Genomic DNA, 15,910 nt, shown 5'->3' with positions numbered 1-15,910 from the left:
TGAAAACCAGGCCCTAGCAGGAATCTTACAGCAACTAGTTTTACAGGAGGGATTTAGTTGCTGGAGGCTAATTCCAGCATGTCATAATAACTGCAAGAAGTTCATCAAAAGGTTGATGGAACTTAAGGCTTCAGCAGGGCTGAATCATATTACCTGCTGCTGGAATAGCTGAAAGCATTTCCCAAACCTGAAGATCTGCATATATTATTGCCTGCTGCCAGACAGCTGAGGGCAGTTCCCCCAACCTAAAAATACTTTCCTGCTTACCAAACCTTACCTTTGATATGTATATCTGTTTTGCTATAGGGCAAAATCCTATATAATAAAAGGGTAACATGCAAATAGACCAAATGGTAGAACAACCAAACAACAAATCAAAGCATAACATGCTAATGATATGCTAAGGCTGCTCAACTGCTCACTATGACATGCAGTGACCACCAGGGGCAGATGCTCCAACAGGTAGGTTAGCTTGCTGCTGGGGGTCTGGATGATCAGGACTGAGAGAGATGGGCTGGACATGCCCTGGAGCCCTCCCATGGCCCCTCCCCAGCCTGATCATGCACTGGTGGGGTCCCTCAGCCTGGCCTGTGCCCTCTTGCAATCTGGGACCCCTGGGAGATGTCAGAGAGCCGGTTTCACCCAGATCCAACAGGCCACTCCCCTTGGGAGGGCACCACATGCAGGGCTCATGGTTGGCAAGCGCTGCTGTGGCAGCGTGAGCCTCTCATCGGGGACTGATTGGGCACAGTGGGGCCTGGGTGAGTGGGAGCAGCAGGTAGGAGCTGCAGTTGGGGAGCAGTTGGGAGTGACCAGTCCGGCAGGGGGGATAGTTAGGGGCGATCAGGCCAGCAGGGGGGGCAGTGAGGGGTGACCAGGCTGGCAGGGGGGTGGGCAGTTGGGGGTGATCAGGCCGGCAGGGAGGGTAGTTAGGGGCAATCAGGCCAGCAGGCAGAGGCGGTTAGAGGTGATCAGGCTGACGGGGGGAGGGCAGTTGGGGGTGACCAGGCCGGCATGGGGGTAGTTAGGGGTGATCAGGCCAGCAGGCAGAGGCAGTTAGGGGTGATCAGGCTGGTGGGGGGGGGGGGCAGTTAGGGGCGACCAGGCTGGGGGCAACTGGGGGTGACCAGTCCGGCAGGAGGGGTAGTTAGGGGCGATCGGGCCAGCAGGGCGGGCAGTGGGGGCTACCAGGCTGGCAGGGGGCGGGCAGTTGGGGGTGACCAGGCCGGCAGGGAGGGTAGGTAATTAGGGGCGATCAGGCTGGCAGACAGAGGCGGTTAGAGGTGATCAGGCTGACGGGGGGAGGGCAGTCGGGGGTGACCAGGCCGGCAGGGGGGGGGGTAGTTAGGGGCAATCAGGCTGGTGGGGGGGGCAGTTAGGGGCGATCAGGCAGGCAGGCAGGTGAGCACTTAGGAGCCAGCAGTCCTGGATTGTGAGAGGCATGTCCGACTGCCAATTTAGGCCCAATCCCCGGGATCCGGCAGCTGGACATCCCCTGAGGGGTCCTGGATTGGAGAGTGTGCAGGCTGGGCTGAGGGGACCGCCCTACCATGCACGAATTTCATGCACCAGGTCTCTAGTAGATATATAACCTTAGTTAAGCTACTAAACTTCCTTGGGCTTTCACGTCTATAAAATTGAACAAATTATATTTTTACCTTGCAGGATCAGAAATATTTGTGCTCATGGCACATTGCTATTTAGTAATAAAAACTGAGATAGTACTTAGTAAGTATCAAGCATTTATTTAATACTCCCAAAAAGCTATGAGGTAGGTACTATTATCATCTTTATTTTAGGAAACTTGAAGCATAGAGAAGTCAAGTCATTCACCCAAGGTCATACTACTTTGTAAGGGCAGAACTGGTATTTAAATTTAAAGAGTGTGGCTTCAGAGTCTGTGCTCTTAACTCTGTTGTATTATGCTTCCTAATTAACGCTAGGTGAATAAAACTAGATTCAAGGACCATGATGTCAGCACCTCTATCCTGGGAAGGTTCTTAAAACAAGGAAGGGCAAGCTGTCTGATTCTACTGCCTGAAAATGCTAGCGCCTTCATTAATAATCCAGAGTTAACAGCAGGCATAACAACATCATCCACAAGGGGTAGTTATCACTTGTGTATGGCACGCCATACATTATGATAGTTGAGATACAATTGGAAAGACTCAGATGTACTTGGATTTCTGCACTAAGCATGTGGTCAAACAACATTATCTGCTTTGTAAGGATTTAAATTCCAGGGCATTCTGTGGGATTCACTTCTAACACATTTGTAGATACTCAACACCACCAGTTCTACTGTTTCACTTGGTTAAAAAAAGAAAAGAACTAGCAAACTGCCAATTGTGTGTGAGCTCATTTTCACAACCAGAGTTTATAGAATAGAGTTCATACCTCCTTTATGCCAAACTTTGAAGACCAGAGTTTGTTGTGGGTCCAAAAGAAGCTCTTTTGATAGCCTAATAAGAAAAACAACCACAATAAATGAACTGTGTAGGTTTGAAGAATATCTTGTAGTTTGCAATGCACTTTCATTTTACCTTCAATGTCATTATTTAGGATTTATTTTTATTTTCACAGTTAAAAGGAGGAGATGGAAAGTCAGAGAGATGAAGTAACTTGCCAAGACTTGAAAACAGGTTCCCCTGATACTGCAGCTTCCCCCTCACACTCACTCTGTTTTTCAAGACAAGGGAGGGAGTGTGGAAAGGGAGTCCCTCAACAGGTAATGAACAGTTTTGTTGCAGCAGGTAAGAATACTTCCTGTGCCATGGGAGTGGGGGAATGGCGAGAAGGAAAAAAGAGGGGGAAAAAGAACATTTATTGAGTACCTATTTTGGGCCAGGCATAGCATCAAGTGTTTTATGTACATGTAATCTGCACAAAAACCTATGACATGGGCATTATTATCCCTATTTTATAGATGATGAAGCTGGGCTCAGAGAGGTGAGTGATTTGTTCAAGGTGACATAAAAGTCAGCAAGTGGCAGAGCTGGGATTTGAACCCTAGTTTGCCTGACTGCAAAGCCACTCTGTGCAGAGGTAAGGCACCAAAATAGGAAGATGCCCAACTTTCATACCAGGTAAAGAAGCTGATGTGGAATTCTTTAATGTTTTATATGACATGAATTACACAGTTTTAAATTACACAGATTTGGAAAGTTCTAAACCAGGTATCACTGTTTCAGGTGAGCAAGATGGGAGAACCAAGGTAAATCAAGAGATTTAATTTTTTCCCCCAGAGACCACTGGGGAATTGAATGAGAGACACTGTGCTAAAGTGAAACGAATATTGTGTCAGTTTTGAATTCTAGCTGGGGGTCAAAATTCTTACCTTTGAATTCTAGTTCTACTACCCTCACCTGAGTGATCCTGAGTCTGGCTTACTTTGGGATAATAAACCTGTTAAATGAGATAATAACATCTACCTACAGGTTGCTAGGAGGATCAAATGAAACAATTTTGTGATAAAGGAATAAAAAATGTATCATTATTCATTTTTCTTCTTATCTTGCCTATAGATTATGTAACCTCCCTGTGCCACAGTCAGTACAACTGTAATATGACTGACATAACTCAGCCTCCGATTTTTGAGCCCTCCACAAGATCTGCTGTGTACCTAATATGTACCATGAGGTAACTTTCCTAAATGTCATCTAATTTGGACCTCACAATAACCCTGTGATTTATCCCATTTGACAGATGAGGAATCAAAGGTTCAGAGATGTTATGTAACTTGTTCACATAGTTAGTAAGTGACAGAGATGAGGCTGGAGGCCACCTTTCTCTAGTTCCAAAGCCTAGCCTCTTCCCACTGCACCAGAAATCTTTTCCAAGTATGTACAATCCTCAGTCTTTTCTGAGATTTGTTCTCTTGGCCTCCTTCATCTAGATAATATATACATTCCTCCATACTTAGCTGAGATACCTTGTTTAAGAAGTCTTCCCTGAACGTTTAGCTATCACCTTCTAAGAATATAGAGCTGAGAGCAGCATATGCCACTCTGTGTAATTTTTAAGTTTATCTTAATTACCTGAAATGCCCTGCTTTGTTCTAGGTACTGGGAGTTAAAGATAATTACAATCCTCACTGAATAAAAAACACATCAAACTTTTAAACCACTGCTAGCTATGAATTTATTTTTCCCTTTTATTTTTCAATTGTAGTTTACATTCAATATTATTTTGTATTAGTTTCAGGTACACAGCATAGTGATTAGAAAATCAATACTTTACATAGTGATCCCTTGATATTTCAAGTACCACCTGACACCATACATAGTTATTACAGTTTTATTGACTATATTCCCGATGCTGTACTTCACACCCCATGACTATTTTATAACTGCCAATTTGTGCTTCTTAATCCCTTCACCTTTTGCTGTGAATTTAAAAGCATTAGGATTAAATAATTGCTTGATAAGAAAATCATTTCCCAGGTCTGCAAACAATTACTGTGTCTGTTATATTCCTTGCTCTGAGTTTGTCTCCTGGAACAAAACCAGATTCTAGAGGCTAATGGAACATTATAAAATACAAACCTTGATTGCTGTTGAAAATTCCAGATGGGGGAATCTGTGTTTTTAACCACTGGGGTGTAGACAGGAGATGGCTCATCAGCTGTTGCAAAGGATACACAACAACTGGGTATTGATACCTTCCGCTCTGTTAAGGGGCTCCCTGAAATAGAAGAGAGTGGAGTGACTGTACTTTAGGGTACCAGAAAGAATTTGTTGGAAGCATCCCATTATACAGGCACAAGAGCAGGACCATTCCAGCCATCTCCTACCTTTGGGTCTTTGCTTGAGCTATTCCCTGTATCTGAAATGTTTTCGGTGTCCTTTCTGCTACTAAAACTGTCCTATCAAGGCTTAGTTCATGAATATTCCCAGACAAAAAATGACTTCTCCCATCTCCTTGTACTTTATGGAATGATGGAAAGTATGTGATTGAGAGGCAAAAGATAGAGCTGCAAAAAGTCATAAACTTAAGAGTCAGGTGATCAGTTATTAGCTTTGTCATATATATTCTGTGTGACTTTGAACAAAGGTCTATCTAGGCCACAGCTTCCTCAAATAGGGCATATGATACATCTCCTAAGACGTTAAAAATAAATAATAGTAGGTAACACGTATAGTATATCATTTATGTGCCAGGTACTGTTCTAATACATGTATATGTATTAACTCCTTTAATCTTTACAACAACCCTCTGAGGTAGGTATTATTGTTATTATTCCCATTAAACAGATGAAAAAACTGGGGTACAGGAGATTAAACATTTATTAAGTGGCCACATACTTATTATACAGTAGAACTCAAGCATTCTGGCTCCAGAGTCCAAGCTCCCAGACACCAATATAATGCCTCCACTACAGAGTTGACGAATATAAAACACTGAGTACTATGCTGGAAATTTTTAGGTTTCCGACATAAGAGACTCAGTCATTTGGTTTTTTTTAAAACAAATGCAAAATGAAGATGGCTAATGATACTAGATAGTCTAACTGGGCTGTCCAACTTTAAATTAACGAAAATTAAATAATATTAAAAATTTAATTCCTCAGTTGCTCTAGCCATACTTCAAGTGCTCAATAGCCATATGTAGTTAGTGGTTACCATACCGGGCAGTAAAGATACAGAACATTTCAATTAAAGTACAAAGTTCTTTTTGACAGTGCTAAATACGAGCGACCACTAGACTCTATGTACTCCATAAGCTCCCTCTTAGCTCTAAAACGCTATGAATCTCAGGATTACAAATGTAGGGAAGGGAAGAAAAGAGAAAAAGAGTGAGAAAATAAGTACGTTTTAAACATTATTTATGTGATCCAGAGACACAAATTCTATATGTGGATTCTAAGCAATTTGTCTTCTATCTGTCTAGCGGCTAGCTAGCCCCAGGTTTCCCCAAATGCACACTCTCACTTCACCTTATAGGTGAAGTTAATCTTTGAGGCACCACCCTGCTCCTTCTCTATCTGGCTGCTCCTTTCAGTGACTACTCTTCCAAAGACCTCAGGCTATCCTGTGACAGAAAGCAAACTGATGAGCAGGCCATGGTCAGGAATTGCTGATTTTACTCTCCTCCATGAGCAGTGTAACATTTAATAAGTAGCCATTAAAAGGGCTCAACCACCATCTACTCTCAGAAGCCTCTCAACTCTCTAGGCAGAATCACTGAACTTTATACCCTCAGTTAGATTTCTCCAACTTCAGCTTTCTTTTAGGGAAAGAGAAGTACCTGCCACTTTACTTTGATGTATTTTCCTCAACCAAAAGTGTTTCCATTAGAGTAGACCAATTCTTTTCAAACTTTTCCACCAAAGTAACAATAATCCAGAGAAAAGTAAACACTAAACTCTATAAAGTATTGGGGTTTCTGTTGCCTTTAAAGAGCAACAATAAGCATATCTACTAGGAGGCTTGTACTTAACCTAAAAATCCATGAGGCTTTTATGTTATCTTCCATAATACAGCTCTACTAGATGCCTGGTGCATGAGATTTGTGCACTGGGGGGGGGGGGCACAGGGACGGGGGAGAGGGGGTGGTGTGTGTGTGTCCCTCAGTCTGGCCTATGCCTGGCTGGGGGGATCAGGTCTAAGCTGGCAGTCAGACATCCCTCTCGCAGTCTGGGACCCCTCGCTCCTTACTGCCCGCCTGTAGAGGAGGAAGGAGAGGCTTCTGCCACCACCACTGTGCTTGCCAGCCATGAGCCCGGCTTGCTGCTCCTTAGCTCTGCCTTGGAGATGTGAGAGGCTCCCACCACTGCTGCTGGATTTTCCAGCCATGAGCCCAGCTTCTGGCTGGGCGGTGCTCCCCCGGTGGGGAGTCAGTACACATCATAGGATTTGTTTAAACTAAAAACAATTTCCCCATAACTCCTGGTAAAAAATTGACATATTATATTATTTAATCTCATAACTTCTCAACACCTTGGAGCACACAACCAGACCAAATGGCATTACTTTTAGACTGTCTTACAGGAGATAAGTAATAAAGAAAGAAAATGGATGATAAGGAGAGAAAGGGAGTGGAGATTTTGTAAGGAGGCCTGGGGCAAGAGAACTGACAAGAAGGAAGAGGAATGCTAGCCCTGGAAGTGAAATCTGGTGGTGCCTGTGAGGCAGGAGGGAGCTGAGGCATGTGTAAGGGTTGCCAACAAAGCAGAACCTGGAGAAAGGCTGAACCTGGAGGGAGAAAAGCTTTAGAATCAGAAAGTCACTAAAGATACAGAGGAGAACTATATGGGGAACAAAGTAACACAAAAACCACTGGCTTACACCATGACAAAACCAGTTTTCAAGCATATTCTTGAAAGAGCAGGAAAGAAGATTCTAATAAAATGGTAATAAGCAAAAAACAGTTAATGAAAATCACTAATATAGTACCCATCATTAAAAATAGAAAATGCATAGAATGGCACAATAGTACCTTTATCTAGTGAGTTATCTTCATAAAGGTTTTATTTTAGTGAAACTGAACAATATTTATATGGACTGACATGCTCAGTCAGCATCCATCCCCACCTACTTTTACTGTATTGTATTCCTTTACTGTAAAGACTGAAAGGGCAACTACATTTTCCAGACTCTTTTGCAGCTAGAGTATGGATGATAATTGGCTTCTTGCAATTAGACACTATTACAACAGATATGGAAGGCAGATATGAGGCAGAAGACATCTTTCTTTTCCTTCTGCTTTTCCTATTAGCAAGGGTGACATTGAATTTTCTGTTCCAGGGTTTGGTTGCTGGGTGCTCAGAGTCCCTGTGGTAATAGTGATGATAAGTTTTGGCATACGATTCTGAACTTAAAAGATCTAGTGGTTAAGCTTAGCCTAAAACCCACTCCTCTAGCTATTCCAATGACTTGAAGTACCTTAAAATTCTATATTAAACCCTTATTGTCTAAAATGTCTGGAGGAAGTTTCCTATAACTGGAGTCTCCCTGACATAGCTTTCATACCTCCCCCAAGTTCCTTAGAGATTTCAAGCTACTCAACCGATTCCTTTTAATGAAATGTCATAAATCTTCACAGCTAGGGAAAGAGAACCTGCCTCTATACCGGCAGTTCCCACAGTAGACTATTATGATCTTTGTGTCTGTGCTTCCTTTACCAGAGTGAGAGTGCCCAGATTGCAGAGTAGGCCCAAGGCCCTTATTAAAGGTCTAAAGATTTCCACTGCTCTTTGTTTATAGATGGTTGCCAGGGTTGGAAGAGAGAAACTACCTTGTCTGCTTGTAGTGCATACCAGCAGAAGACAGCAACATCTGCTCAGGAAAATTCTGAGAGATATCAGCAGAGAGGACGAATTGCAATTCTGAGGCATGACTTCTATATTCTGCTGTACTGTGAAGACAACCTTAGCAATGATCTTGTATGATGATCACATTTTACAGTTGAGGAAAAGAGAAATGGCTTTGCCCAAAGCAATCAAGTTAATGGCTCAGCTATAGCCAGAACTCCATCTTCTTTTTTTAAAAAATTTCTTAACATATATTTTTATTATTTCAGAGAAGGGAGAGGAGAGATGGATAGAAACATCAATGATGAGAGAGAATCATTGATTGGCTGCCTCCTGCACACTCCCTACTGGGGATCAAGCCTGCAACCTGGGCATGTGCCCTTGACCACAGTCGAACCCAGGACCCTTTAGTCCGCAGGCGACACTATCTGCTGAGCCAAACCAGCTAAGGCAGAACTCCATCTTCTGATTCTCATTCCAGAACTCTTTCTATTACATCATAATTTGGAAGACACATTTCAGAGGGATGATGGGAAGGGCTGTACTCTCAGGGATCAGAACAGTGCCTGACAAATAAATGTTGTGGGGGGAAGGACTACACAGGTTTCTCACTGCGTGGGTGGGAATCAGGATCCAAGAGAGATGTCTGAAAGTCAGATGCCTACTCTGATGCTTATTCTGACCTGGCTAACAGAAATAGGTCAAATAACAAGTAACTTACATTTTGTAACTCATGCCAGAAATGAGAGAGGTGTTAAGTATCATATTCACAAATAAGAGGCATTATGTTTGCTTAGCTACATCGTGAAGATCAAGGAATTTCTGGAATACAGAAATAACATACAGTTCTTGTCCCCAAGGAACAAACAGCCTAGTGGAGAGAGACATTTACATTTTCAGTATCCTATGTAATAAAAGCCTAATATGCTAAGTGTCCAGTCAACCAGTCAGCCATTCAACCATCCAAAGTGTAATATGCTAATGATATGCTAAGGTCACTCAACCACTTGCTATGATGAGCACTGACCACCAGGGGGCAGACAGTCGACCGGTCGCTATGACGTGCACTGGCCACCAGGGGGCAGACACCCTGATTGGTAGGTTAGCTTGCTGCTGGGGTCCGGCCAATCGGGACTGAGCGAGAAGGGCTAGACATGCCCTGGAGCCCTCTCGCAGTCCCTACCTGGCTGGCCAACATCCTGCGTCTCTCCCTGGCCACAATCATACACCAGTGGGGTCCCTTGGCCTGGCCTGCACCCTCTCACAACCCGGGACCCCTTGGGGAATGTCAGAGAGCCTGTTTCAGCCTGATCCCGCAGGCCAGGCTGAGGGACCCCACTAGTGCATGAATTCATACACCAGGCCAAGTATAAAAGAGAATGAAAATGACCTACTTCATGTAGTTGTTAGGAAAAAAATCATGATAAAGTACTTTCTTAATTGTACAGCACTATACAAAATAAATTACTTTTAACTTATTAGAAAAGCGAGGAACTTCACTCTAACTTTCCAACATGGATCTGGTCAAGAAAAACAGAATAAGATTTTGCTGGCTTACATTTGGGATCACTCTTCATCCCAGAACCCCTGTTGAAAATCACTGAGTTAGAGACTAATAAAAGTAAGATGTGTAATTATTTTCCTATCCAGGTTCACCAACCCTGATTTTTATCCTGGCTCCCTTGGGGGTTTTATGAATCCAGTGTTAAAAACTCTTGGCCTGCCCTGGCTTGTGTCACTAAGTGGTAGAGCATCGGCCCGAGCACTGAAGGGTTGAAAGTTCGATTCCTGGTCAAGGGTATTTTCCTGGGTTGCAGGTTTGTTCCCCAGTACCAGTAGGAATGTCTTGGGGAGGCAACCAATTGATCTCTCTCTCTCTCTCTCTCTCTCTCTCTCTCTCACCCTCCCTCCTTTCCACTCTCTAAAAATCAATGGAGCCCTAGTGGATACTCAGTGGATAGAGTGTCGGCCTGCAGACTGAAGGGTCCCAGGTTCGATTCCAGTCAAGGGCACATGCCTGGGTTGAGGGCTTGATCCTCAATAGGGGGGTGTGGAGGAGGCAGCCAATCAATGATTCTCTCTCATCACTGATGTTTCTATCTACTCCTTTCCCTTCCTCTCTGGAATCAATAAAAATATATTTTAAAAAAATCAATGGAGAAATATCCTCAGGTGAGGATTAACAAAACCAAAACCCAAACCAAACCAAACCAAAAAAAGGTCTTGCCCTCGGTGTACAGTGAAGGCAATAGAAAAGAAGGAAGAGATCTAAAAGAAAATTAAGTCAGAGAACAATTTAATGAATTTTACAATTTGATGGTAACTAAGGAAAAGTATTTAAGCTGATACTCAGGTTTCTGGACTGGGAAATTTATGATATGCAAAATTAGGATAACTGACAAGGTCCACTTATGTTTGGAAAGGCTTTCAGGTTGCTTAAGCTTTAGGCTTGAAAAATATAATAAGTATTGATTAAGATGGTTAACAGTTCTTACAGATGCTGCCATGATTTGAAAGATCTGTGAAGATATGACCACAGCCTGAGGAATAAGTTACATTTTTCTGGATAAGTGAGTAGAGCATACCTTTCAAGCTTAAGTGCATTGCTCTTTCTACCAGGATGCTGACTGCAAAAGTTCCATCCAATTCAGCAGGACCCTCCTGGGCTGGGCAGACTTCAGCTGTGGTGCTGTTGCAGGGAACCTGGGTGCAGGTGGGAGGCTTCTGGTGGTCAGGTGGTACCGAGAGTTGGATCTCATCCTTCCTTCTGGGGAGTTGCTCAGACTCACTGTGGCTGCTGCAGTCCATGGAGTCCAGCTCATGAGTGGGCCCAGGGTGTGGGGGGAGAGAGGAAAGAACCACATGAACTCGCAAGGCAGCTCCTGAGAGATTGGAAGCATTTCGTCCAAATAGAGGATACACACCTGCAAAAGAATACAGGAGAATAAGCCTAAGCAAGCAGGAATCAATGACCGTGGAAGAGATGCTCAAAGAGGGTGCTTGTGGTCCCTCTTTCCTTTTGTAGAAGTACAGGCCCCAACATACCAATTTGCAAAAAAACCTGTGAAGTTACTATACATTGTGAAAATTTTTAACTCCCCCAACACTCCCATCCCCCTTGTCATGCACTATCTCCAATAATGGAAAGTAGTGAGAGCTTAGAATTGAAGACAAAGCCAAATGACTACAGGCAGAGCTGCTGTGGAACGGATTCATGTGCTGAGGGGCAACTAGGCTTTGATGACTTCTGAAGCCACTTACAAGTCCAAGATTTTTATGAAATCAGGAGCGGCCTGTCTTCTTTTCCACATGTCCCACTGACTCTTGTTCTTAGGGCTGCTTCTCATCAGGAAGCTGCCCTGATACTCAATTTAGCCTGTTTCACTAACTAAATACATTTTGGCAGTAGACCTGGAGACCATTTGGAAGGGAAGTAAGAGGCGGTGGCAGAGGAGGCAAGAAAGTAAGAAATCAGTATTTGTTGACTGTTTTTTCGTGTGCCAGAATCTCAGAGGGGTTAAGTACCCTGCAAAGATGACTTTTTCAATAAGTGGCAGATTTAAATTCAGGGATATGAGCTTTATTGGCTTGCTGGATATTCAATGAGATTTTATTTATAAAGCATAAGGCACTAATATTTCTTTCAGAAGCCCAAAGTTTGCTTTAGTAGACTCATTCCAATTCAGGAAAATACAGCTAACTGATTTACAGATAGCATAAGATGGAACCTTTCCTGCCCTGGCTGGTGTGGCTCGGTTGATTCCCGGTCAGGGCACATGCCTGGCGCTCTCACATTGAGGTATCTCTCTCTCTCTCCCTCTCTCTCCAAAAATCAATAAAGCATCTTTATGGGGGGCGGGGGGGGAGATGGCACCTTTCCTGTCTTTTTCTATTTTTAGGTAGGGAAATAACAACCTTACATATATATATGAGATGGATAAATATCATGTTTGTAAAAAATCTAGTCTGGTCATCTCCATTTATTATGCACTATAGTTGCGAGACTTATTTTTTTCTAGCATGCAAAGCTATGTCACTCTTCTCTACAGAACCCATTATAGTTTTCCATAGCTCTCCAAACTCTTCTGCTTAGAAGAGGCCTTCAACATCATATTCTTGCCCACCTCTCTAGTTTCATCTCCCATTATTTCCCAACCTGTGTATCCTACGATTCAGCAGCACCAAATTACTTATAGTGCCTAAAATGTATTAAACTGCTTCAGGCCTCTGTGTCTCCACACACACCCTTTTAAAACACCCTTGTTTCCCACTTTTCTTGGCTTATTCCTAAATTCTTTGAAAACTGGGTCTTTTTCCCTGAGATGTCCTTGAACTAAAGAGATGCTGAACCCCTGTGCTCCTTTAGCACCACTGAGAAAACCTTCTTCATAGTTTGTATGCTTCACTGTAATTGTGTATTTACTACTCTATTGAGGTCAGCATTATTTCCTACTCACCTGAGTTCCCAGGGCCCAGTACATTTATCATGTATTGAACAAATGTTTGAAAGGAAAGTACCCAGCACATAATGCCACTTGTATAATGTTACCTTTTTCCTTTCTGCCTGTGAACCAATGTACTATATTGATTTTCTTTATGATTTCAAAATCTGCTGACCAGAGAGAAAGGATATCCTAGTTTCATTAGCAGGTATGCTTTTCAGTGTATTTAAAAAACTAGGATTCTAGATTATCATATAAGTTCTTACACAAGTGATTGATTTACAGTAGTCCCCTAAATTTACTCATTACGTCATACATATTAACTGAGTGCTTACAATGTTGTAGGCAGTACGTTAGGTGCAAAAATCTGATATATTTGGATGTACTCTAAAATTACTAAGTTCAGAGCCAGTTCTTAGAGCTGTGGTGATTCAACGAAGGTAGACTGTCAGGAGATAATGCTCTTTTTAAAGCAGCCAGCAAACCTCTTTTTGGAATCTCTTTAGTTATGAGAAACATCACTAAGTTACTATTAATCTTCAGCACACAATAATGGAAAGAACATTTCCTATGATCCTGGGCAGTTACCCAACCTCTGTGAGCCTCCATTTTCATGACTATAAAATGGGTCTAATACCTACCTCACAGGATTGCTGGATCAAATAAAATGTCTGAGAGGGTATGTCACATAGTGCTTGTCATAGAGCAGGTGCTCAGACCACAAGAGCTGAGGCTGGTTCTTAACTTACCACTGATCGTCAGTGTCCTTGCTGTCCTCTCCCCAAGTCTGGACAGGTCCACATAGGCTGAGCCAATCCAGCTGTCCGTATTGTGGGGCCTCTCCACATTTTCATTGCCATAAGCCCGCCACACTTGGATCTCTAATCTCTCCTCCCTGAAGTACCAAAGCAGTGACGGGCCCCTAAAGATTTCTGCTTTTTTGGATGCCTTAAAAGTAACTATGACCTGCTTTTGGTTTGTAGATTCCTTAGGTTTCTTGAGAGGAGTCCAAAAGCATTCATGATCATACAGCTTGTAGCGGAGGTAGCAATATGTGCTCTTATGAATGTGCTTCTGGCCAGCAAGCAGCACGCAATGGACGGGCAGCCAGAGCCTTGGTGTGGAGATGGTGATAGTGGCTGGCTCCTCCTCATCCATCTTGACAAGATCCTTCAGGTTATTCTCAAAGCTCCAGCCCAATAGTTCAGCAGCTTCCAACACCCGTTCTCTGTCTCCAGGATGGGTGAAGGAAACTGAAAGCTCCAGACCACCCACAATCTTCTGCATGAGCTCCAAGCCATGAGGCATGGCTCCATCTTCTGGTAAAACAATAGGATACCATCCTGTGATCCCTTATGGGAGAAAGCATTTTCAATTATTGTCCTAAAAGTATAAAGACTTACCCATTATCCACCCCAGAGCCACCTTTACCCTAGCCCCGTGGTCGGCAAACTGTGGCTCTTTGGCCCCTTGAGTGTGGCTCTTCCTAAGCCTTAGGAGTACCCTAATTAAATTAGTAACAATGTACCTACCTACATAGTTTAAGTTGAAAAATTTGGCTCTCAAAAGAAATTTCAATCGTTGTACTGTTGATATTTGGCTCTGCTGACTAATGAGTTTGCCGACCCCTGGCCTAGCCCAAGATAGAACAGAAAACATCTACTGAACAGTGCTTTGTAGTTTGTTTCATCTGGCCACTGAAAGGCAATGAGAACAGGTTGAAGACCAAAGTCTAGGAGTTGAAAGATCTAAATTCTCTCCTTGGCTCAGCCCAAAACTAATGGTTAATCTGGGTAAGCCATTTATTTCTTTCAGCTTTGTTTTCCTTACCTGACAAATGGGAAAATTACTGCTGATCTTGCCTACCAGACAAAGTTGTTATGATTATTAAATGATAATGGTTTTAGAAAAGCTTTCAAAGAGAAGTACTACACAAGACCTGAAATGTTATTATGATGTTACTAGATGCCCGGTGCATGAAATTCATGCACGGGTAGGGTTCTTAGGCTGGCCAGCAATCAGGGCCAATGGGGGCCTTCTGGCTGCCTGCCAGGGCCTTCCTTCATTCCGCGCCGCTCCCTGGTGGTCAGTGCACATCATAGTGAGTGGTTGAACTCCTGATTGGTTGAACTCCTGAGGGGGCAATTTGCATATTAGCCTTTTATTATATAGGCTATAGGACAATATAATGAAAAAGGCAAGGGACAAGCAATCAGGAGATTTGGGGTCTAGTTCCAGGGAACTGCCACTTAGTGAACATATACCAAGGACCAGGAATTAGATTTCAAAATAATAACAGCTTCTCTATTGAGTATTTACTATGTGTCAGAAATTCCCCTAGTTTTATATATATATTACTTCATTTCATTCTCCTGATAACCCTGTGAAATTCTGAGGATTAACTGGGATAAGAATCCCTATTTTGTAGAAGAAAAAATGGAAACCCAGAGACCTGTCCAAGTTGTTATAGCTACCAAGTGGTAGAGCTAGTATTTGAACCTAGGTCTAACTGGTTCCAGTCTACATTCCACCTACTATAGGCTTACAATATCTTATCTGAAACCCTTAGGGCCAGATTTGTTTCTGAATTTAGAATTTTTCATATTTTAGAAAGATAATATGGTACATAAACAAAATATTATGTAATGGTCAGTGGTCATGTAAGTCAGTGCCAGAAGCCGGTCCATCCTTGCTGCTTGACATAGTCGCTGCAGGAAAGAAACATCTGCACAGCATATGTTTCAAGGGACCTGGCGTATATAGCATACTGTTCTTAATATGTTTGCTCCCCTTAGCGCTGTGTGTTTTAACCAAGGTCACCTCTCCGAGAAAGGTTGTTTCCCCAGGTAGGAATTTTTCCCTGAAGTCAGGGAGGGGATGCCTCTCCTAGAAAGGTTGTTTCCCCAGGTAGGAATTTTTCCCTGAAGTCAGGGAGGGGATGAAACTCCTTAACTAAGTGCCAGGCGGGTAGTTAATCACTACAAACAATCATGCTTAAGCTACATAATCTTTACTCCCTGGAATGGAGATAAGAAACGCCCTAACCTTTGTAATAGAAATTGACAGGATTAAAATCAACTGGGATAAATATGGATGTAACAAGACAATAAACAGCAGAACTTCGCTGGAGATCCAGACCAGAACTTGGCTGGAGATCCTGGCTAGAGATCCTGGCTAGGCTGCTGATCAACTGAATGCTGTCTCCGTGTCCTTCCTT

General features: G+C 42.9%; 1 protein-coding gene and 1 long non-coding RNA gene across 16 annotated transcripts in view; one reads left to right on the top strand and one right to left on the bottom strand.

Annotated features, from left to right (window-relative positions):
* The window catches only part of C2CD3 (C2 domain containing 3 centriole elongation regulator), a 115,104-nt gene that overhangs the window by 35,509 nt on the left and 63,685 nt on the right, over nt 1–15,910 (bottom strand). For 14 of the 15 annotated variants that reach the window (XR_004970378.1, XR_004970379.1, XR_004970377.1 and 11 more), the window contains 4 exons: nt 13,443–14,045; nt 10,837–11,175; nt 4,545–4,683; nt 2,398–2,462 (listed from right to left, as the gene is read on the bottom strand). Coding sequence is in view for 11 of the 15 variants with exons in the window: in XM_036324994.1 (XP_036180887.1) it covers nt 2,398–2,462; nt 4,545–4,683; nt 10,837–11,175; nt 13,443–14,045 (1,146 nt within the window). In the remaining 4 variants the exon portion in view is untranslated. The remainder of the gene's footprint in view (nt 1–2,397; nt 2,463–4,544; nt 4,684–10,836; nt 11,176–13,442; nt 14,046–15,910) is intronic. The other variant, XM_036324997.1, reaches the window with a different exon arrangement.
* LOC118664654 lies at nt 2,595–10,802 on the top strand. The gene is made up of 4 exons (XR_004970382.1): nt 2,595–2,728; nt 2,927–2,949; nt 3,525–3,639; nt 10,740–10,802. It is a non-coding gene; the product is annotated as an uncharacterized LOC118664654 (long non-coding RNA).

Source organism: Myotis myotis, unplaced genomic scaffold (genome assembly GCF_014108235.1).
Source record: "Myotis myotis isolate mMyoMyo1 unplaced genomic scaffold, mMyoMyo1.p scaffold_m19_p_10, whole genome shotgun sequence".
Taxonomy (NCBI): Eukaryota; Metazoa; Chordata; class Mammalia; order Chiroptera; family Vespertilionidae; genus Myotis; species Myotis myotis.
The sequence above is the reverse complement of the archived record's forward strand: the minus strand, read 5'-3'. Positions and strand labels throughout refer to the sequence as shown.